This window comes from Barbatula barbatula (genome assembly GCF_947034865.1).
Source record: "Barbatula barbatula genome assembly, chromosome: 17".
Taxonomy (NCBI): Eukaryota; Metazoa; Chordata; class Actinopteri; order Cypriniformes; family Nemacheilidae; genus Barbatula; species Barbatula barbatula.
In genome coordinates, this window is record NC_136780.1 from 17308571 (window position 1) to 17336439 (window position 27869).

A 27869-nucleotide genomic window follows, 5' to 3' on the forward strand; every position below is an offset into this window, starting at 1 on the left:
TCATTGATGTATTATTGAAAAGTTCAGAGAGTCAAGTTCTAAGAGAAATTATTTACTGAAAAGTGTCTTTATTATTTTTTACATCGTGCTGTAGCAATGTACTGTACACAGTAACTCGGAAATAAATAGTATTTAAAATAATGTTAATCCTTACAGCACCAGTATCTAGTGGATGAGGTTAGAGCCTACAGATTTTTACAAGAGTTTGAAGCATCTGAATCGATGCATTTGTTTATTCTTCAAAGAGTGATTTTGTACACATTTAAGGAAATAAATGTTGGACTAAAAGACAAAGCAAAACAATACAAAACACAAATGTTTGAAAATGCCGATGCAGTAAAACGTCAAATATTTCTACATTTGTTGGTTTTGATCAAGTCCTTCGTTTTTTCACTGCTGTTGCTTTCACGCATGCATCAGTAAGCGTCTCAGTGAAGTTTAGTCTTTTGTTGCATCAACACATGCTGGTGATTCAAGTCTGAGGATGTTCTTCAGTTATGCTGATTGAGTCGAAATCACACAGTTCCACTCTTGTTTGTTCATCGCTGAAATCCTGTGATGATCCACAAACGTTTCTTCACATATTCCTCTCAAAAAACTTCTGAAAGTGAATTATGTTATTTCTTTCACTCTTGTTCTCTTGTCTCTCCTGATCATGCAGATGTTTTAGTGGTTCTTGGGATTGGAAGACTTCCCATGAACCACAGGACCCTGGCATGCAGACGTGTCACAGATTCCAGGTGATCCCTGGTGTCCTGCGCGTCCTGTTCTTCCGGCTTCTCCTTGCTCTCCTGGATCTCCAGGTGTTCCATCACGCCCGTCTTTAACAATGCCATTCACACCAGGCAATCCTGTTGGGCACAGAGAGACACTAAATCTTAGTTGGGTTTGTTGACTAGGTGAGGAACCTAAATGGAGATACTTGACTCACAAAACTTATACGATCTTGTTTGAGAATTTTGCTTTATATTTATGTGACTTTGTTTCAAAATGAAATAAATCTACAACATCAGCTCTGCTTTTGAAGTGATTTGAATCAACATCGCTATTATAATAATATTATGGTCTATTGTCTTTTAAAAGGCTATGACTATTAAATACATAAAGTCCAATATTTATACTTCGCTATCTATACTACAAAACATTTGTATATACTGTAATATTGCTTAGGAACAATGTGTATTAAATGCTATTATATGTAGAATAAATAAAGTTGATTTGACTTACAGGCATGAGAACTCTTAAAGGAATAGTTTATGTTTAAAGGTATAATTTGTTTAAGCTGCGATGAAACCAAAAGCAGGGGGTAAGTGCATTAGGTGGAGAAGAACCTTGGAAAGCTTTCCTCAAAAGCCTCAATTTGTTTTCGACAGAAGAAATAAACACACATGTGTATGACATGTGAGTGGGTGAATTATCATGAAATTTCAATTTTAAATAACTTAAATGGATATATTACAAGTCTGCACATACCCTGTTCACCCTGGTCTCCAGCGGGCCCTTCGATGGCTTTACCAATTGGACCCTTATCACCCGGCTCACCAAAATCCCCTGAAGAGTAAGAAAAAAAGAGGAAGAAATTAGTTTCTGGATATAAAACTAATATAACAACTAATGTGAAGATATCGTGTCATTTTTGCATCACTAGCGATACCAAACCTGGATTTCTGTGAATTAAAGTGCACAAACCCGAAGCAATAATACCGAACAAATAAGGGATGCCTCTTTGTAGAACATCAAATAGTTACTTTATTTTAATTTTCATGTGTTTATTTATGAGGAATATGTACCTTTCTGGGTGTGACAATGCTGAAAATGGCACTTACCTGACTATGAATAATCAAGCACTAAAAATAAAACAAATGCTTTAAAAACTTGAAGAGAGTTTAAGTCTGTGCTGTTAGAATAGTAAAAACCTTTGATAAAACCTTACTTTCTTTATGGTATGGTTGACATGTTCACGGAATTGCCCCCCTGCAAAATCTTACTGTTATAAACGACACATAAGAGTCTTGTTCATTTTAGGCATTTTGTTTATCACGATATGTTGATTCACTTTTATTTTGAAAGCTCTTGGTTAGCAGGTAGATTATTATTCACACCAGCACTGATAACTTCTGGTTTTGCCAGTCAGTTGGACATCACCAAAAAATAACCTTAAAAATAGACTGAACGGACTTACGAATGTGAGGAGTACAAACTATATAATATGAACATTTATTTGATCTGGCCCTTTCTCTTTGCATTGTAGTCATTAATTACAGTTGTGGTCAAAAGTGATGTCCAACATGTAACTCTTTATTCAAATATATTATAAAACGGCTCGTTGGAATGCTTGATTCTGATTGGCCAGTCGCAACATTCGCAGGTTTCTTTATTCCCAGTCAACAATCTCTCAAAACTAATAACACACGGTAACCCCTCTGCTTTGCGTCGGGTCCTGATCACACTGTCGGGGCTTATTTCTGCGTTAACAAACGGCTGCCTGTACATTATCGCTTACTTACGCTTTATTTCCTGCACGTTTTTTCGAATAAACTCGAACTCTCTGATATGCTGTAATGAAAAGACTTACTATGAAAAGCAATAGCGCCTGCTCCCTGACTCACTACAGCCCCAACTATCAATGGCAATTCAGGGGCAGTTTCTATAATTGTATAATTTAAACTCATGCCACCTCTGAGCAGTATTAAGCTGTCTAAGAATAGTTCGACACCACCGTATGATTTCCAGCGTATCATATCTTATTTGAACTTATTTCAACTGCAAAAAAACAGATGCATGCTTTCTCCAAGATGTTGCTCACCTCTTGGACCAGAATCGCCAAGATCTCCCGGCAGTCCTCTATAACCTGGTGGACCACGTGCTCCAGGGTGACCAATGGATCCAACTTCTCCTGGTCTCCCTGGAGGTCCAGAAGGTCCGGGGCGTCCCACAGCACCAGGGGCCAGAGGTCTTCTTAGGTTTGCGGCCAGCTGAGCAATTTGATCTAAGATGGACATTGGCAGATTGTAAACTCATTGAGTCCTTTTCAAAAACCAGTATAATGTGGAAGTGTGGTGTAGTGTAAATGTCTTACCATCAATCATTGATCCACAGAGTTCCCTGATGTGCTGCTCACTGGCCAGTTTGCCCTGAAACATGATGAACAATCATTTCAAGTACTATTAATACATTTACTGTAAAGGTTAACTGTATATTAGAGTCAGCATAACCTAACAGCACATTATCAGACAGTTACTCACAGAAACACCAGTCTTCCCAGCAACTCCAGGAAAACCTTGCTCTCCTTGTAATCCCATCGTTCCCGTTCTTCCAGGTGTACCTCTTGGTCCGGTTTCTCCTTGTGGTCCTGCAACTCCTTTAGGTCCCAGTTCACCACGCTTACCAGACTGTAAAACGGTGAACATGAGAAAACACATCAGAGTTACTCTAGGGCTGCCCCTATATCATTTTGTGGCTGAAAGAAATCAACTTAACTTAATATTATTGAGATATTTATTTTAATGATTTTTCTTTTATCAGTGCAACTTTGATAGAGCAAAATAGTCCCTGATCGACTGTAAAGAAAAAACTGGGACAGAGAGATACTGAATATTGAACTCACCTCTCCTTTCTGACCGACAGGGCCATAGGGACCCTAAAATACAAGGAAATGGTGTCAGTCCTGAATATCTCAAATTCTATATGTATAAATATTTAGGAATATTCTCTATTGTATTCAGAAAGTATAGAACTGTATGTATTCAACATATCAATACAATTACAGGAATGAGTTACATACAGGCTCTCCATTCTCTCCAGGTAAACCGTCACTTCCGGCCACACCCTAAAACACACAAACACACACCACTTTAACAACAAAACAACCTATACCCACCTGACCACTTCCAGTAAGAACACGTTTAAAGTACGCGTCAGGAGCGTAAGTTATTGTTCACATCAGCAATTGGAATGAAATGAAAATGAAATGGTTCACTGTGCCACATTGTTCCTGACCATATGATCGTGATATTACAATTTTCCTAATAGGTAAATTTAGGCACACTAATGCATAACCATTTTACAAAGCATCGCAAACTAGTTTCATCAAAATGACAATGAGTTCACTGTTCTTCAGTGGTCCCATGCCACTTTGCCTGCATGCTACTTTGATTTCCTGAATTTAATATATAAACATGGACCAGAATCTAAAAGAGATGCTTCCAACGTCTTGTGAAATATATGCCATGAGGAACTGAGACTAATGCATCATTTAGTAAAGTGTTCCTAATAAACTAAACACAGAGTGTTTCAATGTGTTAAGTTATTTCATCACACTGTGACATATTCTTACCATGTCTCCTTTAGGACCACTAGCCCCGACAGGACCCTGTGAGTGAGAGAGACAGAGAGAGAGAGAGAGAGTATTTAAATAAATAGAACATGAAAGTATGGGCCAAGGTAGGCGCACTTTGTAGGTATGTGAGTGTGTGCGTGCGTTTGTGTGTGTGTGTTTATCAGCGGATGCCGGTGGCTGCAGAATACAGACATCCTTTGTTCTGTATCCTGAGCCATAGAGTCCGAACAGAAGAAGACGTTGTTCCCACTTTAGATCTTTACAAAGAAACTAAGCTAATGCGATGCATTAAAAAGTAGAAAAAATATATTTTTATTTGGAAGAAATTATTACTGAAAAAAAATCACCACCAGGATGCTAAGATGTTGCTAATTATTTCTAACTTGCCAAGAACGTAGAATGTTTCTGAGTGGTTGTTATTGCTTTGCTATGTAGGTTATTTTAAATGGTTCCTTACAGGCCATGGCCAGTCAAACGAGCTTAAGACACACCTCAGGTCAGAAGATGCAAAGTCTATGTGATTTTGTCCAACGCTTTTACACAGAAAGTGAAAAAAAACCCTTTCTCATAATTTAGGGTATAATTCATAAAAAAACAATGTGGAGCAATACACTAGTAACATTGATGCTGGACTTGGCAAACTTTTCTTTTCATTTTTTCCTGTAAGCATTTCCCTTGACAATGTTTCCTCTGTCATGTAATTAAATGTTATATATAAGATAGAATCACTTACCCTCTCACCAAACCCGCCTCTGATTCCAGTCGGGCCGGGTAAACCCGGATCCCCAAGAGCCCCTCTAACACCCTATATGGAAAAACAAAACTTCATAACGCAGTCAGACTGCAATGACATCACACTATTAACGCTAACCAGATGCATTATATGTCTGTCCTCACTGAATATGCAATGCAGCATTGTGACCAATTCAAAATAAACAACTGGTTAAATGCCTTGTCGCAACTGGTTAGGACGGACGGTCAAATGAACATGGGTGGAATTCAACACCTGATCATGGAAAACATTTATCAAATTAAAATGAAAAACTACAGTATGCACATGTGCAACTGACCTGGAATCCTTTTACACCTTGTGGACCAGCGTTTCCAGGTAGTCCAAGGCCACCCTAAAACGATGACACAAATACAAACATCATCCAATGAACAAAAGAAAAGAAATACGACAACCAAACCGCCCATTATGACATATACTGTATCTGGGGCATTGAGCATAATGAGCCACTTTCACTGTATTCTAGACCATACATGAGATCAACACTGCAAAAGCAATATAATACAGTGTAATTTAATTGTATGCATTTGAAAGGTCTCAAAAATATTGTCAAATATAAATTCATTCATAATTTAAACATCTGTGAAGAGGGTGTTATGAATGTAAAGATTATTGATCCGTTCAACAGTGTTTCTCTAGACTCGATCAGCCGTTTAAAAAATAAAAGTCTCCTGTAGTGGTTTCGGTTATTGTTACTTACAGCTACACCTCTGGGTCCAGCCTCTCCTCTCTCTCCAGGGATGCCAATCTCGCCCTGTGAAGTAACAGTCAGTATGTTACAGTAATAGCTTTAATAGTGCAGAAAACAGCACCAATGATTGTACATCACATAATCTGTTAGTCAACTCTCAACTCGACATGCTGTTTGTCTTGGTATTTCTACACTTGTGATGTTTGATGTGTTTATTTCGCATCAGATACATACAGGGATACCTGGCTCTCCAGATGGTCCGGTTTTTCCCATCTCCCCCGGTTTTCCCTGAATGGAGGACAAAGATTAACCATATTAGAAGCTATCTTAAAATGGATAGTTCACTCAAAAAGGAAAATTCTGTCAGGAATGACTCACTCTCTAGTTGTTCCAAACCTGTTTACAAGAAAGATATTTGGACGAATACTTGTAACCAAACAGTTCTTGGGCCCAATTGACTACCATGGTAGGAAAAATGACAATGGTAGTCAAAGAACTGTTCTTCAAAATATCTTCTCGGATTTTCTTTGAAAGAACAAAACTACCATGGTAGTCAATGGGGCCCAGGAACTGTTTGGTTATAAGCATTAAAAATACACTTATATTGCAAGGTGAGTAAATGATGACAGATTTTGGGGGGAACTATCCCTTTAAACAACCCTCCATGCTTTCAAGTAAATCAGATTACAAGACAACCAGAGAACTTGTGTAATGAGTCTGACAATTCATTACCAAGGATGCTAACCAGATTCCGAGACAGACTAAGGATTCCGAGACAGACTAAGATTGTCTGTTCCAATCTTAGTTTCTTCAACCTCTCACTTTGCATATTCAACACTACCAAAAAATAACATGTAATTTACATTTCCTTCACTTAGCTCACATCGTAAAACGAGAAAATGCACCATAGTAAACTTTAGTAAATTGCAGTATAATGACTTTAGTAATTACAAACAAGTTTCAGACCCTTGACAACATATTCTTTCCTTGCAATGTCACTGGCTATCTCTTGATCTGGTCTATGCATTCCCTAACAAATTAAAAGATTGGTAGGTTGATGTACTTACAACTTCTCCCTTGGCTCCTTTGCTGCCAGCTTTTCCTTGCAAACCCTGAATTACACAGATAAACACGAATCACGCAAAGATCAATGCATGCGATGCTAATGTTGAGATATCAACATTTAAACTGCTTAAGCAGCTGATAATACTTACAGGCAATCCATTAGGTCCTTTCTCACCAGATACCCCATGTCGTCCAGCATCACCCTACAAACCCAAGCCCACACATTAACCATTGGCACTACTGTGGTTTACCTGAGATGTACTGCTGTTTAAACTAGTTACTAGTACAATGTTTCAGCAGTAAACATACCTTTTCACCATCCATGCCTTGAGTCCCATCCTTCCCATCTCGACCTGGCATGCCCTACAATTTAAAAACATTCACATTTCCGGAAAAAACTATTATCATTTATAAACACAAGCAAATTAAAGTGACTTACAGGTTCGCCTTTGGGTCCTACACCTCCCGGTACTCCCTTAGGGCCTGTTTTTCCCTATTAAGAGGACAACTTCAAATGTCTTTCATATTCATAATACATACGTATTATGCAAACCCTATGCAAACACACCTAAATAAACAGCATGTTTATTATTCAAATGATCCCGAATCTAGGTTTGTTTTTCCATAACTTACAATCTCTCCTTTGGGCCCTTTAAAACCTTGAGGTCCTTTTTCACCAGAGTCACCCTAGAAAATTCAAAAAGACAAAACGCATTTAAGAATGAGATTTACTCTTGACGCAAACACACACCTTTATGGAAATAATCGACATAATAAAGTGGAATAAGAGAAGACTCACTGTTTTTCCAATGACACCAGCAATGCCGGGTTTGCCTCTGAAGCCAGGAAATCCCTGCAGAGAGATGTCACCCGTCAAAGACAATTCTGGATGTTTGCACTGATGCTCGATTTCCGTAAAATGTGGAACGTGGAAACATGTAAATAGTGTTGTTGACACAATGGAGTACTTACTCTATCACCTACTGGCCCCACTGGACCCGGCACACCCCTCAGACCCCGGGGACCCTGAATATATCAAGAGAAAATAAATAATCAAATAAATGTAATAGATTTTGCACAAAGCAATTCCAATGTCCACATCTATTCATTTTACACCTGAAATGTTAACAAAATAGAATTATAGTGTCGTCAACGCAATTCAATGGCAATAGATAATAACTCACAAGGTTGTTCATTTCTTTCAAATGTTTTACTGCGTTCTGATTTTAAATTAGTGACTATTCAGATTTGGGATAGGACTTCATTGTTGTTTTTCTCTAACAATTCTGCTACCTCGTAAAATAATTGGTTTAACAGCTCGCTCTTCTTAAGGCATAACCTAGTTTAAAAAGCTGTTCTTACTTATCTTTTACCCAGCATTTATCCACATAATAATGCAACTCTTGCCCTCGAATCTCGGCCATTTCCCCAACGGATTAATGGTAAAACTTAAAAACAGCCTAATTCTTCCATTTGAGACAAAGAGCTGTGGAACTCAGGGTTATGACTGACCTTTTTACAATCATACAATTTACAATCTACACTTGTCCACTCTCATTCCCATGCTACGGTTGATGGCTTAGTTGTCCTGAGCAATGCAACGTAAACCTATTGTCACTTCTTTCAGTCTTTAAGACAAGGAAAATTAAGACTGAGCTAAACATTATTGCACAGGGCGATATATCCTCCCAAAACAGCATAAGGGCAAATTAGTGTTGTTTGAAGGTCTATATGAACACTTGTTTGGCCAAATGTGATACAACCTGTGTAACTTTGTGTTAAATGTGTGTGACTCTATGTTTTGTTACAGCTTAAAAGCATTTTACATCCAATTGGCTTTATGGTGCTTTGGAGGAGTGAGTTAGTCCCACCTGTAACCCACCTGTAAACCCACTGTACCCGGGATTCCGGGAGGACCGGGCGGACCCTGATCGCCCTAAAAGGAGAATATACAAAGATCCTGTTAACATATTAAACTAGCTGAATTCTGTTTTTGGTATTATTATAATTTGAAAACAGTTTGACCTTAGTATTTATAATATTAGTAAAACCTTACCAGTTCTCCATCCTTTCCAACCTCTCCCTTATCTCCTTTATGACCTGTATGACCCTAAATGGAACGCAGAACTGGCTCATAAATGACTGAAATCTCTTTTGTAGCATACAGGCATGTGAAGATGTCGATGAAGAGGTGTTGTGGTAAAGTACCTTAAAACCAGGCATTCCAGGAGGTCCTGGAGGACCTGGAGGACAGATGGACGGACACTACAAACAAGACAATGATGCAATCAATCTGCATGCAAAGAAGAACAAGACTGCTGACGGTTGATCCTTTTCAGCAAGATAACTTTAGCACTTAGTTTTAAAACAATGTTGTGAACGGAACGAAAGCGGATCACTTTGTGCTGATAGTGAGAAAGTGATGGGTAGACTGCCCTACATGCAGAAGGGGTGAGCAGGACACAAACTAACGCAGGGTTAATTGTAACATGGATGTTTTACATGTAGTTAAATACTGAAGGATCTGTGCTTTCGGTCATTTCTTTCATTGCCAGCGACAGTTACCTTTGTGATATGTTTTGATGTGTTTTCACTGAGATACTGGACAAAGAGTGTATTGGCAGCATTAAAGTAAATTTTTTCAATTTAATTCCATATTTAAAGTGTTTTTAAAATTTGAATTGAATCAAAGCAGCTGTAGAAATAAACCGAAACCAAGAAAAAAAACATAAGTTGAACACGTAGAAAGTAGATCAACATTAAAAGTAACATTACATTCACACGTATAAACACACATACAATACATAGACATTGAATACAATGAACAACTCTCGTGTTATTTTTGCCAGTCTTACAGATGAACTATAGATGCATGCTATATATATATTAAAATTTGCAATAATATCATGGGTTGCAGTTAGTATTCCTGGGAAAAACCCAGGTTGGGTGTGTTAGTCATCAAATTTAGCCTTATATTATCTAAAACACTATCTTACAGTAGTAATGAAACTAACCATTATGATTTTTTGTTATTATTGTGCAGCATTTTCTCATATAGCTATCCATATGTATTGAGGGATGACTGGATGATAGACGTGTGGATATCCATCCAATATAGACAGATTTATTATTCTTGTTTATAGATCAAATAATAATGGGTTAAGTGTTCATTTGTATTAGAGATGTGTGTAAAAATCGGATTAATCAAGCTCAAATATATTTTGAGTGAAAACCCCAAAGTTATTGGTTGTGCCCTGCTCTCCCCTACTTGTGAAAATAAGCAGCATACTGTAAAATGCATTGTTACTGCATGGCAGGGGTTTTTGAAGCAAAAAGTGGCAATCATCTTAACATACCAGCAGGTCTCCACTACCTTCAGGAAGAGTTCCTGGAAGCCCCTAAATAGATGGAAAAGAATGTTTAAACATGTTTACATAAATCATCTATCCATCCAGCTTTTTTGAACACATTCGCATATCAAACATATCATATCATGATGTCCTCATTTACTCATCCTAAGGTCGATCCCAACCCTGTGTACAATGCTTTGTTATGTTGATCACAAAACAAGATATTTTGAAGAATGTGAAAGACGGTTCTCGGGCACCATTTGTTTCTTGCAAACTGCAGTAGCCAATAGTGCTCTAGAACTGTTTGGTTACATCGTTCTTCCAAATATCTTTGTGATTAGCAGAAGAATGAAATTTACGCAGGTTTGGAGCAACCCGAGGATGAGTAATTGATGACATCTTTTTGGGGATCTCTTAAGCAGTGTGGGGTGTAACATGTGTCAACTAAATACTGTGTGTAATATGTGTGTGTGCAACAGTGAATTTGACATCAAAATTCAAAGTCTAAAATCTCAAAAGTCTTAAAAATCTGTGCATTAATGTATAATTCTCACATTTTTAACACTTGGGTAATAAATGAATAAATGAAAAGAGGCGTTTCATGTCTATCCTTGAATAACTTAACTAATCAAGGTTGATATAGGATATAGAAAGCAATTAGTAATTCAATATTTTTTGGAGAGATTCATTTGTACAGTAATCTAAGTACACTATTGAATATGTAATTAGTAACTAGTAATTCATTACTTTTACAGAGTAACTAACACAACAGAGTAACTCCCCGTGAACCGGCTGTTGCAGAAGTTTTTACTTTCGTATTCTGCCACATTTCAACAGTGCAACAGAATATTAAATAAGAAAAATAGTGGCTGTGGTGGTTTGTGTTTTTTTCAATGCGAAATAATTAGATCTGGAAAAGCAGGCGTTGCATTATGGAACTGGCAGCCAGGGCCAGACCAGCCTCTGTTGGCTTTATAAAATACAAAATAAGTGAATACATTTAAATATCTGAAAATGACATATTTAAAAGCAACATTTATAATTATGTTATTATAACATGACCTTCTCATTGTTTGAAAATAATGTTTTTTGTTTTGAACTAATTATGAAAACTGATTGTTCTCTCAATAATACAGTATTTCAATATTAGCCCTTATGAAACTCATATTTGATTAGTAATACTATTATTAAGATAAAGGTTAATGAGAACATTTAAAAAAATTGTGTCACCCTCTGCACATTTGCTTATAGAAGTTTGTTGAATTGTTTTGGATTTAGGCACGGGCTAGTTACAGTGCCACTAAACAAACTTTGCAGTTCACTAACTTGAAACCAGTAAAAAAACAGCACGCAAGTGGTTCTAAATAAGCTATTTTAATATAGTATGTAAACATAAATGGCTGACATAAACGTATAATTCGTACCTCTATATTACTATATTTTGTTTCCTACCTTTCGCATCTGATGTGTTTTTTATTTTAACTCGCCTATTGTATAAAAAAATGGATGTTTGTCTTTGGACATTTACTAAAACTGTGTCGACATGTGTAACCGGCCCCACCTGAATCTTCTGGGAAGGAGGCGCACTAACAAGGAGGCTAAACGCCACGGACACTAGTATCAGTCGCTAGAGCACCTCTTGAAGTCGTTTAGTGAGGTTTACCTACACAGCTCACACTAGCTGGTCTCTGTTGCACATGCATAATTAACGCGCTAAGATCATGAATTCTAATCGCTGTTTACATGTTGCATCTCTTGTTTGGCGCCCCTCCAAGCATGTTGCGCCCTAGGCAACCACCTATATCGACTATGCTTCGGGGTGACCCTGCTGGCAGCAAACTGACAGTTGGAGGGGTGGAGTTAACGGATGCTCCGCCCAAGCCTTCTAATTGACGTCATTGGAGATGGAAAGCCACAAGAGAGCGGAAGTGCATTTTAATTTTGAGTGAAGATTGTGAGAGAATGATCCACACTGACAGGCTATTAATAATAAACACTTCATTAGGAATTGTCATTTTTAATTTCACCGGGACTTTAATCAACCCGCTATATAGCTCGAATGTAATTTTTTTAAAACATGTCTTTCATTGTGTGTTTCATTGTGCTGATATGCCTTTGTATGTGGTACTTACAGGTGGTCCGTCTTGGCCCGGCTGACCAGAAAGTCCCGGAAGACCCTCAGATCCCTACAACCCATCACACAAACGTGTGTCACCAATCACAAATATGAAAAACATTAATCATTGAAAAACCTTTAGCCATTAATATGCTTAAACTTTCTAAGCGTTCTCAGAGCGTGATTGTAATCTTTAAACAGACACTTACAGGCGCACCCTGAGGTCCTGGTCCACCTGGAAGACCATTAGCTCCAGAAAGACCCTTAAAACAGAAAACACACATTCAAATGCTAAGTACAGAACATAAGGGCTGGTTGACACATTGAATATATTTGTTGGACTCAATTTAAGTGGTTAAAAGCTTGTATTTAAAAAAAGATATTAGCAAAAACTATATCTGGAACTTTCATACCCCTCAACTGTCATCTCTTAACACAATTTTCATTTGATTCATAGCTAACTATAAAGCTTTGCACTGACAATGCTGAGGTTGCTGAGGTCTGGTTTTCAAATAAATGCTTGTTCTGTTTAAAGGTGTCCTTAAAGGTGCTGTGTGTAATTTTTAGGAGGATATATTGACAGAAATGCTATCTAATGTACATAACTATGTCTTCAAAGGTGTATTAAGACCTTACATAATGAAGCGTTATGTTTCATACCATTGAATGCATGAAATTGATTGATGTTTTCCTACAGCAGCCATAAACGGACAAACTGCTCTACATAGGACGTTTCGTAAATACGTTATCTGCTTCGGTGAAGACACAACGTCATCTTAGCCTTGTGTCAGCCGCCGTAGCCCTTCGAAAGGGAATTCGCAACCTCACCACTAAAATGGCACTAAATTTCATATACTGGACCTTTAAATGCACTGTCAATCTTTCAAAAACATTCTGTCACGTGAATATTATGTGAACACATAGCTAATTAAAATGAATATTTTGGATAGGTTTTACTCACTGCAGCGCCTGGTCTCCCTCTGCCCTGAGGTAAACAGAAGATTAAAAGATTAAGATTTGGCATGCATCCATACTTTTTTTTTACAGTAACAAGCACATCTGTGTAAGGGTACGAGTTCATGTGGTGATCTGAATCAATGTTTAGTGTGAAAGTTCACTGGATGCTGGAATTTAACATGTTTGTGAGACATGGCGTAAGTCATTAAATATGTAAGACTGGCACGTAAACAAGTCAGTTTTCTAATATGTCTCTGCAACATTATTTGGTACTGTGCTATTGCAGATAAACAGGTTAAAACATGAGCAGGTTTACTAAGTGCACTTACAGGGGGTCCTGGTGGTCCGGGAGGTCCTCGTTCGCCCTGGAAACACAATACAACATAAATTGTAACATTCTGCACTTACTAAAATACCCTTTCATGACCTTGTATTGTAAAATGTAAAACCTCTAAGACCCACCTTAATTTAACCTGAAATGCCAATAGCTAATGATAATACTACCTAATTCACTGAACTCACCTAAACAAAATGACATTATTAAACGGATTTGTTAAAAAGTAAATAAGCAATTCTGTGAAAATGTCAACCTTACCATGAAACAATAAAGTTTTAACCAAAAGTTTTAACAATACTAACAGCACAGATGTCAACATTTGGTGGTTCAAATAGCCATGTGAGGTCTCTATTCAAGATTTTAAAGCATTTGTTTGTATGTTTTTTAGTGCATGTGTCCGATTGTCACACCCATAATGGTACATTCTCCTCATAAAAGTGCACAATTTTTATAATGTTAATATTTTATGTTCTGTGAAGAGGCATCTCCATTTCTTTGGTTGTTATTGCTTCAGGTTTGTGCATTTTAATCCAACAAAGATGTCGTCTCCCAAAAACGGTTTCCTTTTTTGGCCCATCCGTAACGCATGTTTTTTTCCCTTTTTTTAAATAGAAAACTCATACAGAGAATGATATTCTTTATGTTTAAACTCGATCAACAAGGGTTTAGTCAAATATAAACAAATGACATTGGTAACAAATACATTCTCTGAGTGTTTTTTTGTGTCACCTCCATAACGATAAAATTGCCCAAATGACCGAGATCAGTCATAAAACTACAGGAAGGCTGATAGTGCTAATGCTATATTCTGCAATCCGCCATCTAAATCCGTTTGAACATATTCTCCAATGCACATGACAGACATTTGTCACTTTGCTCAAATTAGCGCCTCAACCAGCAGCAGGAGATGCCACAGAGACTTCGAATTTAATGTTTTAATATTTTCATTTAATCTCTGTCATAATTTGGAATTGTCTAGATCTGTTTAAGGGATGTTGTGCCCAACATCGCTGCTGCATCACTTTTATGCTCACTGCATAATGTGTGTATGAGCAGTAGCAAGTCTTCATGTTTGCCCAGCAGATCTACTACTCCCAAGACCAAATACAATGACACATCATGTCCATTGAACATGCTTCAGACTTTAAACGGAGAATTGTCATGACTAAATTCACCAATGTTCAAATATTAAATACGGTTTACCCCTATCATGTGTAATGTGCAGATCACTCTTAAATAAGAATTCCAATGTCCAGTTTACTGCCATCAGTCACACAGAATATTCAGGATTTCCCTTATTCACAAAACGGATTAACAGAAAACCTGTGGTCGAAAGATGACACATTCCATCACATTAGGAGGAAGAAAAACTACAGCTCAAAAAAACTTAAGTCACATGATGCTCATTAAAACCGCTAGTCAGTGTACACACCGCCCGCGCCAGTTTGGAGTCACAAGAATCAAACCCATTCAGGAAAAGAAGTGAAAAGAGGTTCTGAGCTTTGAGATCTTCTGGCATATTATCTACTGTAGTGAAGCGTTACTGGTAAATGAAAGCGTGGTGCTTAGCTTTTCAAACATTCTCTTAGTGATGTCATGTCTGAGTGTTGTTGTGGGAGGATGGTTTTACTTAAGAGAAGCAACAGGTCACTTACTACTGCTCCCGGTGGTCCATCCTTTCCAGGGGGACCATCAGGACCTGTCAAACCCTACAAAACATTCACATTGATAAATCGAAAGAACACTTCACATTTTTGATTTCTTTCTAATTAAAAGACTGAGGATTTGAAAAATCTATAGACATACATCCACTCCAGGGAGGCCGGGTATTCCTAGGATTCCAGCGGCCCCTGGTTTACCAGCTTTTCCCTTTGGCCCCTGCAATGAAAAACAGCAAAAGTGAGTCTTGGCCCATATGATTTGTATCTTGATCATAAGTTGACATGGTTTTTCATATAAAGCCTAGAAGTGATAAATGCAAAATGAATATGGTGGATAAGGTTAGCTTTCAGTCCAAAAATATATCAAAAGATTGGAAGGCATTGGATTATGAAGTAAGAAAGCAGAGACACTCACAGGCTTTCCAGCAAGTCCAGCAGGGCCGTTCTTACCCTGCAGAGAAAACATACTGACTGAGCTTCTGCCAATTCCTTGAATTTCCCATAGTACATCATAACACAACAACAATAAGACTAATGCAGATTTATATGAACATATTGATAACTTAAGTACTTTGTTTGAGAAGAACAGAAATAGTCAGAGCTGAATAAAACTGAGGAGTAAAGAAGGAGTGGAAGGTTATTAGGGGGAGGGTTGTGTTTGATTTCAGGAGGCTGAATGAATGGTCCCTCTGTCACTGCACTTCTACAGCCTGTGCTAAACAGGGTGTCATTTACTAAGGAAACATTCCCTGTTATTCACAGTTTACGTTCGTAAATTCCTCAAAGTTTCTTTCTCCTCTGACAATAAAACACACCCCATATTGAATGATAAGGACACCTTAAAATTATATACATTTAAATATATATATATACATATATATGAATGAATCATTTATCATATAAAAAATATATATATATAAATAATTATTTTTATATTAATACAGCTACAGGTAAGGGTCAGTTGTAAAAAGGCTTTACATTCAAATTTACCAGGTTTGATGGAAGTACCATATCACAAGATAAATACAATTTCCCATTTCCACATTAGATGTTTAAACTTGCAGCACAGCTCCGAGTTCAGAAAGTGTAGCAAGCAACACGAGGAAATACGAAAAGAGCTCATTATTTTCCATTCTTCTTAAACCATTCTTTACATTTCAAACATCTATATGTCAACTCACATCAATTCCATCTTTCCCTGGGGGTCCAGGTGGCCCTGGCAGTCCAGCTGAACCACGCGGACCTGGCCTCTGTTATAACACAAACAATCCCAAAACATTTTAACAAATTTAATATAGGACAAGTATACTTAATCATGTTAAAGTTCTTAATGTGAAACTGATATCCTTTAGTTTTACGCATTTTTCTATCAAGCATATCTTATCACATTTATTCACAACTAGCACTTAGAAAAAGCAAAATGCGGTTAATATGGACCTTTAAAAAAAATTTAAGACTGTACTGCAATGTCTCAGGCTGCTATGAAAGAACGTACGTTGTGAAAGTGTAAAACAACACTGTATTGAGCCGGAAGCATTTGCAATATGAATTAAAATAAATTAGTAAAACAATGTATCTTTAGGGCGTTCGCACAACAGATGTGTATAGATATAACTGTCAGGTAATATCTCTCTGGCGGGATAGTTTCAGACAGCAAGCACATCAGACATACAAAAGTGAACAAGCAAACAAGCTCAGCGCATAATAGAAGACGGACCTTGAGCTAAAGCAACAGGTTACCAAGAGTCCTTACATGCTGCGACCAAAAACATCCTTTATTGAGTGTCTTACCTGGGCAAAAGATGATGTTAACAGCTGGCACAGAAATAGAAGCTGAAGAGCTGACAACATGGCCATGGCTACTGTACTCCCCACAGTCCTGTACCCTGCGCCGGGTTACCGCTGCTGAATAACTCTCAGTATGAAGTTAAATCCCAGGCTGCATCTGAAGGGGCAGAGCTCAGTCCAGCGGAGGGGGTGGAAATGAACTCAAGAGAGCCTAGTTTCACTGCATGACATGCTCAGAATTCCACTACATCCTCAAAGACTAATGAGGAAAGAAATCTTTGAAAAGGTTACGAGAAAGAAACGCATCACAGCCAATTTCAGATTTTGTCACAGTAAAGAAAAGATCATGCAGCAGCATGTTTCAGTAACTGCTTGATTTTGTGTTTCTATTCATTTGTAAGCAAAGTGTACATGTCATTTTTATGATGTATTATTATGAAACAGAACTCACTGGAGGGTTCATTACTTCACTTTTCCTCACATGCTGTTCAATTGTCCTGCATGAGTTATGAAACACTTAATCCACTATGTTTCGTAGTGAACATTTTTCCCTCAGTAATTGCTTTGATTTGAGCAGGTCTGACAGATGCGAAATTCCTCGAAACAGGATCAGTGCTCACTCGGTGTTAAAAATTATGGTCTTTATTATGAACAGCAGAAAATCTGTCTTGCATTCGTGGAACTCGAACAGAAAGCAACAAAACAAAAGCACAACCAAGGAATCATACAAGCTTGTATTGTGCAGATGGATCAGCTTCTCAACCTTTTTGACTCCAAGGCCCCTCATTGTATTCCTTCCCACCCCTTCAACAATATTCAAAGGCCGCCCTATCACTAACAAAATATCGCCCCAATTAAATATTTTAGAGCTTGACATTACCTGGAAAAAAATGGCCTAAAAATAAGAAATATCTTGTTTTATATGTTTCGTAAATTTATTTAAATTGATCTTTTGTCTAATTTTAAAATATGAGTCATCTTGAGGCCCCCTTGAAAGTCATCCGGGGCCCCCTGTTGAGAACCACTTTATTAGGAGCATTTAGTTATTATTACATCACAGCATTCAGGTGGAAATTTTATTTTTAAGAGGACGTCTGTAAAAATAAATCTGCATGGTTACTGCAGGGCTTAAAACATTTGGGGTCATCTGTTAATTCAACTAGGGGTTTTTACGCTTCAGATGTCAACCCTGTAAATGGTGGAAATATCTTATGTCCCTGTGAGAAACAATTACCGTCCAAATAGAGCTTATGTGCTACTTACCAGTGTATGGTTCCCATTGTCATCCACTTTGTTTGTGAAAACCTGAGAAGTACAACATACAACTACAAGACTGTAATCTGTTATCTAGTAAAGTGTCTCTGGTGCCTGTTTGGATCATGATTAATATCTCTTTAATCAACCTAATCTCCTACTCACAGCTGCACAAAACGGCCATCCGAGGAGGAGTCCCTCGATGACGACCTGTTCCAGCAGGTACCAGCAAGTGCTACCAAATGTGCCCTTACCCTTTCTGGAACCAAAGGCTGCATTGTCATAGACTGCATTCCCTAGAACTTCTCCCAGAAACATCAACACCCCTGATTTCATGATTTTTAACTTGTGAATTATTTAATGGTTATAAAAAACATTAAGGGAACTTAAGTATGTTATGTACGATATGATGCAAAAACTGAAATCAAAACTTTTTATAAAATATTTTATCTTAGTCACCCTTTACATAGAACTATGTTGTCTTGGCATATGAACTATCAGCGTCTTAAACAATATTGAAAGACTTCACATTTACAGTAGCTGGCCTCTTATTGGTCTCACACAAAATGTCTTTGTCATTACTCTTTGACAAGTCATCCATTTCAAAAACATTTTGGTTAGGTAAAATATAATTTTTGAAATGAATGCTTTTGCACAATTATATAAATAATTTTCGTCTACAAAACCAGGTATATTTAAGCAGTCAAATTCAGATCACAAACTTTTAAACGTCAAATGAAAAGCTTTACTCAAGTTTTAAATGGTGCTGCATATATAGACAATATGCATGTAAGGAGTCAGAAAGATGTCATATCCAAGTTATTGACTTTTTTACTGACCAATTTCTTTTTCAATAGTAGTGGGATCATAAAGTGATCCAAGATTCAACTAAAGAGGTATTGGCTGTATAGGTCTACAAACATTCAGAGCTAACATCTCATGAATAATTGTGTTCACATGCAACTGTATCTGCCTTATCCAAAGGATCTTTTTTATGATCCAGTAAAGGCCGTTTCCCATTTTGTGCAAACATGCCTGGACCCTGACAATTGCCATTTCCTCCAATGTTTATTGTTTTCCGATGTTAGGATCATCAAGATGTTTCTGACTGACTTTGCTTACAGATATGGTATTTTGTTTTCTAAAACATCAACTGATTCTATATATGAATGAGTTTTGCTCACTTCTGGTTGCTTTGTTTTTATGCCATACATGACCTTCATCAGCCTTGACTTTTTTTGTTGTTAAATTTGAAAATGTGTACAAGGTATGAAAATATTATTAATAATTCAGAATACAATTCAGACAAATAAACACTCAAACTAGAATAAACGTATTACAAAAGACAAAAGGTGTATATTTGGCCCTGCCAATGCAAGTGACAATAGCATTTCCATTAAACCGATACATACAGAAAACCTTACAGTATTTTAAAGGTGCAGTATGGAAGATTTTCCATAAAATGAATATTATTAAAGAGTACATTAAAATGCAAGGTCCAAAACTGTTGAATGCCTTACTTAAGTTCACTACGATTCACCACAGGCCTACATTAATTCAATTTTTGTAATGTTTGTATAAACTTGCATTCTGAAAAGCGCAATACCTACAAATAAATGTGAATTGATAGTATTTCATATTTTGTTTTGAACTGGCATTTTTATGTTTTAACCATAGATGGCAATAAAGAGGCCAAGATTCCATAGTGCACCTTTAATTAATAGTGAAAAAACTATACAAGAGTCAATTCATATCTGATCTTTTTATAAGTTTAAGTTTGTAAAGTGTTCATTTTTAGTGCTGAGAAATTCAGAGTTCTTGGTTTCGTCACATTCAGGAATCATTCACTGTGAGGTCTGAATTCCACCATGTCCATTGGTTCTTCCTTGTCTGGTCCATGTGATTGGTTTAAGTTAATGTTATTGTACTCACGGCTCTTGCTTGACCTCACATTCATAGTTTCAGTCGATTCTTTCTGGGCAGTCACTCCAGATCTGTTCTTCAAGTCTGGCCTTGGGATGTTCTCAGGGCTGTCAGTCACTGTGCTCTCTTTATTTGTGCCGGAGGCTAATTCATGAAGTTCCTTTTGGTCTAACTGGCATGTGGTTGGACAGATCAGACTGCCCATCTCATCCTGAGACTCGATGCATTCTGCCGAACCTGTGCTAGAACCTGCTGCACACTCCCACTTTTTCTCGGAGGCCTCCTGATCGGATTCAAGCTCGAGTATTTGTTTAGGTGCTTCAGTGACTTCAGTAAGCTCGATTTTAGCATCTGCACCACACTGGTCTTCAACGCTACTTTGTTTAGAATGGTCTCTCTCACCATTGTCCATGTTGGTTCCATTATTAAGAGGTAAATCTACAGAGGAACCATCTAGGTTTGTCTTCTCAAGATCTTCTAAGGTGCATTCAGAGTGTTTTTCCGAGTCAACATTCATCCCAGAGTCATCTTCAACATTCTTCGGCGTTTCTATAACATCAGCTGGCTTACATTTTTGCTCACCCATGGTTTTATGCTGTACATGAGCTTCATCATTTGTCAGACTCTCTCCGTTGGCAACTATTGAGTTTTGCCGCTTCTCTGACTTTTTCCTGAAGCGTTTCTGAATTTTTCTGGGGCACCAAACAAACTTGTCTTTGGGTTCAAAGTGCTGAAAAGCAAAGCGGACCAGCTTCCTGCGCTCACGTTTGTCACGCACGGCAAACAGGAAGTAGTCAAGCACACTGCGTTTAACACTGCTAAGGGTCTTTTTAACAAGTGTCTCCTCGAGGAAAAAGCGAACAAGAGGAGCCTGGAAATGCTCAAAGCCCAGTTCTCCCAGGCTCTTTAGTATCCTAGTAATCCGGAGGTTATTGTGCATGTTCCTAAAACCAGAAGAGAAGTAGGTAAATCATGTTATTTCTGAATCGTGAAAAACACAGTTAACAATGAAACATTCTTTTTTTAAATGAGGCTGTTTGTGAACTCTTTGTACACAGAGCAAGACCTTGTTTTACAATATAGGTGCTTTCACGATGCCATAGAAGAACCTTTAATTTGGTTCCATAAGGAAACTTTAACATCCAAAGAAACTTTTTCAGTTTCACAAGTCTTTAAAGGGGTGTTTTGCCGGAAATATGTGTTTTTCTTTGTCTTTGGTGTGTTATAAGTTGCCCATGCATGTATTAGACACGTAAAATTGCAAAAATGTAAGTGTCGGAACAAAATATGTATTTTATCTAGAAGCGAATGCTCACCCAGACCCGCCTGAAAGGCCTCGTGTAACCACAACCCGGCGAATCTACGTCAGTTCGTAACGCGATTTGTCTAAGAGCACTCAAATCTAAACGCAAGTAAGATGTCATTGTACCGGTCCGTCGCCGGCGCAGCCACGTCGCGACGATGCTGTGTGTTTCGTTGCGAAACAAAAGCCTCTTTGTTGCCCTTACAAAGGACTAGGCAACTTAAAACAAATGGTTACATTTTATGTACAATAATGTTCCAGAAAAGTACAGTCCGAATATTCAAGTGTGTGCAGAGCATTTCACTAACGATTGCTTCACGAACCTGGGAGAGATCAAGACCGGCTATGCATGGAAGCTTTTGTTAAAAATGGGGCAATTCCAACAGTTCGGGACTGTCTGGCGCTTCAGATTCGCACCCCTGTAAATATATTTTCATTGTTAGACTTTGTTACGGACTGATGCGAGTTGAGTTTGATGTTGTTGTTTCTTTGTGTGATCTGCAAAAGCAGACACGCGTGCAATGTGGAAAAAAGGCAAAATAAGTCCTAATAATCAGTAATTATAGAGGCAACAAATGTGGTGTTTATAACAGGGTTTATTGTCTTTGTTGGGTGCTAATACAAAGTTACTAGTTTCAACAAAAGCTAGACCACTACCTGTTGAGAGAAGAGGGTTGGTGTACGTTTAAAAAATTATATATATTTGTCTGTCAGGTAGTTTTTTGAAGGTTGTGAGAGATGTGGTTGACCGGACCACATTGGGAAGAATGTTCCACCATCGACCAATCACTACGCACTAGTGAACTGGCCAATCATATCACACCTTGCTTTTCAGAGCGATGAGCTTTGTAAAATATCAGCGTGTTTCAGAGAGGTGGAGCAAAGAGGAGATACAAACATTAACGGTATGTGAAAAATACAGCGTTTTTAAATCTTAAATCGTGTATACACATTGCATTACATCTAAAGCAAACAATAATATTTGCTTTAGCCATATTAAATGACCCCTTTAATGTTAAATGTTACATCATTAAAAACAGGCAATTTTTTTCCAAAAATAAACATTTTTCACAAAGCAACACTAAAACAAACTATTATCCAATTATTACTCTCAATTTTGATGCTTTGTGCAATTATCTTATTCTTATATCAAATAAGCTGGCATTAATAAAGGGCATTTTCATTACTTTTAATTGTATTGTCGTCAGCAAACATCCATTTAACAATAATCGAACACAAAAATTTAAAAATACGTAAATTCATAGGGAATTCAAAATGCAGTATGTTGCAGTTTCAGATCATTTAGATGTATGTATTTATTAGTACAGCTTTTACTCCATAGACGATGACTAGATCAACCATTTGTATTGTTCAAGCCATTCAATTGCGGATTTCAGTCTCTGCATATAGATAATGTTGTTTAAAAGGATATCTATATAGAAGACTCAGAATTTCTGTAAATGTTACAAGACGCTGCTAAGATCTCCACATGATTAAAAATTACCGTTAATAAAAATGACACCATTTGAGTACCAAAACATCTGTGTTTGGCGTTTGTGTTTATCTCTTTCTGGGTATATTAAATGAAAGATAACTTGCAGAATTATGTTCTGAACTTCTACATGAAGCGGTGGCTCTGTGCATTTAAACGTGCGCATGTGGAGAGCGTAGAAAGGATTCAACAAGACCAAACCTTAAATGTTTAAAGGTTATAAACATTGTACCAGATATGCAGTGTTTTAATGTGGGAAAATGTCAGTCTTGTAAACATATGGCATTGTATTCTCAAAGGTCATCACCCCTTGATCTCCTCAACAGACAATGATCTATTGTTTTCATGCTTTTAAATCCACAATATAAAACTTTCCTTTGTATCATATAGTTGCCAGTGACCTCAAAACAAAGAGGTTACCAATAACTGCAGAATAATGCCAATCATACTTGGTTTATGTTCAGCCTCACAATACAACCATAGTTCACATGACATGTACCGTGCTATAAATGCTGACATTAAAACCTTGCAAGAGGTTTATGACGAAAAAGTCTGTCTTCAATAGCTTCTGCATAGTACCATCTGGATATACAGTATATGTCATCCCACTCTAAACATGAAATTGTTTTCAATTACACTTTATGATAATCAAGTCAACTCTTGATACAAAATGAATACTTTGTGGTTGTCATTCCTCCTCAATGTAGACACCTTAAACTACTAGATGATGTAAGTGTTAAAGGACCAGTGCGGTGAGGTTGTGAATTGCAACCAACGGCTCACTCCACCCCTCCCTTTCGCTACAGAGGCTGACACAACATTGCAAATTATAGGCAAGGGACACGCGATGTATGTAGATAGAAATAGCTCATTCTAAGGTAATAAAAACGGTTAATAATTGTCATTTTCTTCCGTTTTTTGGATTTTTCACAAAATGTGTTCAATTCTGTTTGACAGAAACCTGACTTAAATATATTTTTATTAAATATAATGCATTATGTTAGTGTAATAAGCCACATTAAGGCTCATGTAAAAGGCAGGTTGCTTCAAGTTATTTTCTTTTTGTGGGTTGGCATTGGCAGTACTGGTCTGTGTGGATGAATCTAAATGTTTAATGTAGGTACTCGTATTTGATTTGATGTTACCTTTCACAGGATTGTTTTTTGTGTAGAGAAAACTGAACGAAAACAAAATATACAGTGAATTATTCATATTTTTTCATATTATGTTTCATATGACTAACAACTCCAGTCGAATGAACTTTTGTGGCTCACCTCTCTAGATTGGCGAATCTTTCTCTCCAGTTCTCAGCTCGCTTCACCTCCCCAGTTTCTCTGTTTAGCAGCTGGATACCATAGAAACCCAGCATGAGCTCGTAAGAATCAACAAGACGACTCTTGGCCTCTTCATTTTCTCTAAATGCCTGCAGAAAACAGAACAGCTCGTAAAAACATTTTCAAGGGTTAGATCTCTATAATATCCTAATTATATCTTAAACCTATCGTGTAGCTTTAAGAGTACAGTTAAAGGGAACCTCTGTCACAAAGATTCTGTCATAAATGACTCAATCCTGAAATGGTACGATAACCCTGTGAGGTTCATCTTCTGAACACAAAATAGATTAAGCTTTCTGACTCCCCTATAGACAGCAAAGTAATCATTGCGTGGTCTTACTGATGCGGAAGTCATGAATGTTGAATGTTTTTGATTAAAGATTACAAGTGCAAATGAATAAAAAATTTATAAATAATAATGTGCACGGATAAATAATTTATAACGAATACTGTTATTTGTGTTTGGAAGATGAACGGAGGTCCTAAGATTATCGTACGACTTCAGGGTGCAAAATTCATGACAGACTATTAATTTTGAGGAGGAGTATCCTTTCAACTGCCTAACCTTTAAAGGTAAACCAGAGGTCCTTGGGGTAAAATTATATACCCTTTGGGGTATTTCATTGTTTCACATTCGCTGGTTAGTTGAAATAAAAAAGAACGGGATGTACTTTCAGGATGTTTTTGAAAACCTAAATTGTTTTCCTATATACAAATAAAAAGGCTTTTGTGTGTGTGGTTGAATATTTTTTGTGACGACTGCTCATTAAATGAAAATGACTTCAGGGTCATTCCAGCCATTTTATCACAGACTCACCTGAATTTCCTTCTTGGTGAGCTCTGCAGCCATGTAGTTTACGCCGGGCTCCCGCAACGGAAACAACCTAGGAGCAACAGAACTTCTTTAGGGTTTCAAAACGAATGTATTCATTTGTATATAAAAATACAGCTAAAGATTAATCACAAATTACTAAAGACAAAAATATGTAACAGGTACATACCACTGAATGTAAGAATGGACTCTCTCCAGCCTTTTGTAATCAGTTTTCCACTCTGTGTGAAACGTCTCAATCGACACATCTAAAGAATACAGTGTGCAACAAAATATGAGCTCAGAGTTTGATGAAGTTCAGATTCGGGATTATTAAGGAACGAGACAATTTTAGGAGCGTACCGTCAGGTGAAGACTTAATTTCATTGAGATAGAATTTTAAATTAATCATTCTTTCTTCTGGGCATTCTTCGTCATTGAAATTCTGGGAGAAAATCAGACCAACATGGCCTATTCGTAATTATGAAACAGGTGACATTCCACATGCTTTTTAAATTCATATTACTGAAAGTGAAAAATCTAAACTCCTACCGGATATCCGTGTCTGTAGTTTTGCATGTCCTTGGCTGCTCTGAGGTTTCTGGAAGAAGAGTTGGACCACTGGGAAAAATCAAAGGACAACTTTAAGTTTCAGCTTCTTGCTTTACCTGAATTGAATAGATTAAATTATGAACTTTAGTTTATTAGATGCATCCCATTCCACGTGGTGTCTGATAGTATTGCATGCTATGTTAAAAGTACCCAGTAAATCCAGTGGACTTTGCATAATTTTATTTATAAATTGATTTATATTTTTCCTATAAATATCTTTAACATGTATGACAAATCCTCTATGATCGTCTCTATTTCTCATACTTCAAAATCTTTTAAGCTCTCTTTTCTTAAATAATAAATATTGCTATTATTAATTTAGCTACTTTTTGTTTTCTTGCAGCAGCAGCACGTTTTGAAATAAGAGGGATTTTATTTCCTCCGCCACTAGTTGGCAGTCGCGCAAAGTCCGTGACACAGAATGAAGTTAGAAAGTAATAAAACGCAACAAATATATACAACCAAAAGAGTCAGACAGAGTTACCCCGATGGGTAAACAATATCTATTCGAACCTGTATATCATTAAGGTGAAATGCTGCAGAATTGTTCTTTCACACGACTCGCACATCATCCACGCCCCCGCGGCAGGCAGCAGATGACTTGAAGATCAGACGGAAATTATCCACTTCCGGTCAGCTAGTCTGTTAAATAACGGGCTAGCGTGCTAAAACTCGAAAACGCACAAGAACGATAACAATCATAACACTTAAAATGATATGAAACCACCACGTTACAGTTAGATAGCCCCTGAAATGTGTTTAGTCGCCAACTGTCCGTTGAAGCTCAGTGAGGTAACGCTATCTGAGTAGACGCATGCGGAGTTGGCTAAGCGCCAGCCTGGCCGTTTATTAACGAACTCATAGTCACGTTTAAATGAAATGCAACACACAAATCTTTGATCAGAAGGCAAATGAAATATTTTTGTCTTAATATTCGTTTAAAATAAAACCAGCATCCTGCACCCGTTTGCTTATCAATGAGATGAAACAACATACAAATGCGGGCCGTGTTTTCTTGCTGCGACCGGTGTTTTCCAGTTCGTCTCCGTCGCTCTCCGTATCCCAGGTGGAATCGTATTCACACACCAGGTCGTCGTCCATCCCGAAATCTCATATAGGTGTTAATAAATGTGATCGATAAGCTGGATTCTGAAAAGGATCCACACAGCTCCATTAGGTGTGCAGATGTCCGCGGGCCCGCAGCAGCTCACTGACTGCAACCAGCATCATCACTCATCAATGAATGAATGGACTCCCATCATCACTGCTGCCCTATATAATCTCTATGTATACGCTTCTGCCTAACTATTTTACAGACGCCGTAGATAATATTTAAAAAAACACTGCAAAAGTAGGACTGGTAGCTCTTTCACAAATATTTTTGTGGTTCCTTTTTATGATAACCATGCTTCGGTGTGATAATTCTAAACCAGTTGATATGGCTTGGCAAATAAATACATAGGCTATATATATTTTTTGTTAATAAATATAAAGCCGTTTACGTATTCAGGGGTCTGAAACGTTTTTTTAACCAAAGAGGCATTTTTTCAGTTTTGGTTTAAGGGCCATATTGCAAAAACTACGGTTTCACCATTATAAAAACAGGACTTTTCAGTACACTTTAAATTTTACATGCACATGAAACCTCTTGAGTTTACTTTGTGTGTGTGTGGGAGAGAGAAAGACAAGAACGAAGATCAAACCATAGTGCATAGATTTGGGGCTCCAAAAATGACTTCCATTACTTAGAAACAACTTACAGGTTTACATCAGGCCTCCATGAAATTAAACGTTAATACACATAGGCCCTACATCAATGAAAAATTACACGAACTACACAAAGTAATGTGTCTGCTGGCTGCACATAAGGTGTGTGTGAGGTCGGTCAGTGTACGACATGATTCAAAGGCTCACGCAGTACTTTGATGACATACTCTTATTCTGCGTGCCATGATATAAAGGCAAACATATCTTTTAGCTTTGTAGTCTGGGTGTCTGGATTCACAATGTTGATTAAAGAAAGATGGAAGATGGTTCTGTCAGACT

At 37.5% G+C, this 27869-nt stretch overlaps 2 protein-coding genes across 3 annotated transcripts; both read right to left on the bottom strand.

The window, feature by feature from the left end:
- Positions 1-38: 38 nt before the first annotated feature.
- col9a3 (collagen, type IX, alpha 3) lies at positions 39-17229 on the bottom strand. The gene is made up of 32 exons (XM_079477516.1): positions 17098-17229; positions 16488-16556; positions 15722-15757; positions 15452-15523; positions 15301-15354; positions 13638-13673; positions 13313-13336; positions 12561-12614; positions 12368-12421; positions 10242-10283; positions 9094-9150; positions 8942-8995; positions 8768-8821; positions 7858-7911; positions 7685-7738; positions 7519-7572; positions 7325-7378; positions 7195-7248; positions 7035-7088; positions 6888-6932; positions 6055-6108; positions 5830-5883; positions 5410-5463; positions 5073-5144; positions 4337-4372; positions 3785-3829; positions 3608-3640; positions 3246-3392; positions 3080-3134; positions 2807-2989; positions 1474-1551; positions 39-851 (listed from the first exon to the last, which is right to left on the bottom strand). The coding sequence occupies exons 1-32, from the start codon at positions 17161-17163 to the stop codon at positions 667-669; spliced, it is 2037 nt and encodes a 678-aa protein (XP_079333642.1). The 5' UTR covers positions 17164-17229; the 3' UTR covers positions 39-666.
- A 1555-nt stretch (positions 17230-18784) lies between these two features.
- Positions 18785-27213, bottom strand: ogfr (opioid growth factor receptor). Of its 2 annotated transcripts, none has more exons than XM_079478453.1 (7): positions 26820-27213; positions 25764-25832; positions 25575-25656; positions 25402-25480; positions 25218-25284; positions 24341-24489; positions 18785-21215 (listed from the first exon to the last, which is right to left on the bottom strand). In XM_079478453.1, exons 1-7 carry the CDS (start codon positions 26922-26924, stop codon positions 20189-20191), a joined length of 1578 nt encoding a protein of 525 aa, XP_079334579.1. In that variant the 5' UTR covers positions 26925-27213; the 3' UTR covers positions 18785-20188. The 2 variants fall into 2 exon arrangements, with proteins under 2 accessions (XP_079334579.1, XP_079334580.1); XM_079478454.1 differs by having other exon boundaries at positions 19406-21215; positions 25575-25682; positions 26820-27072.
- Positions 27214-27869: the final 656 nt, after the last annotated feature.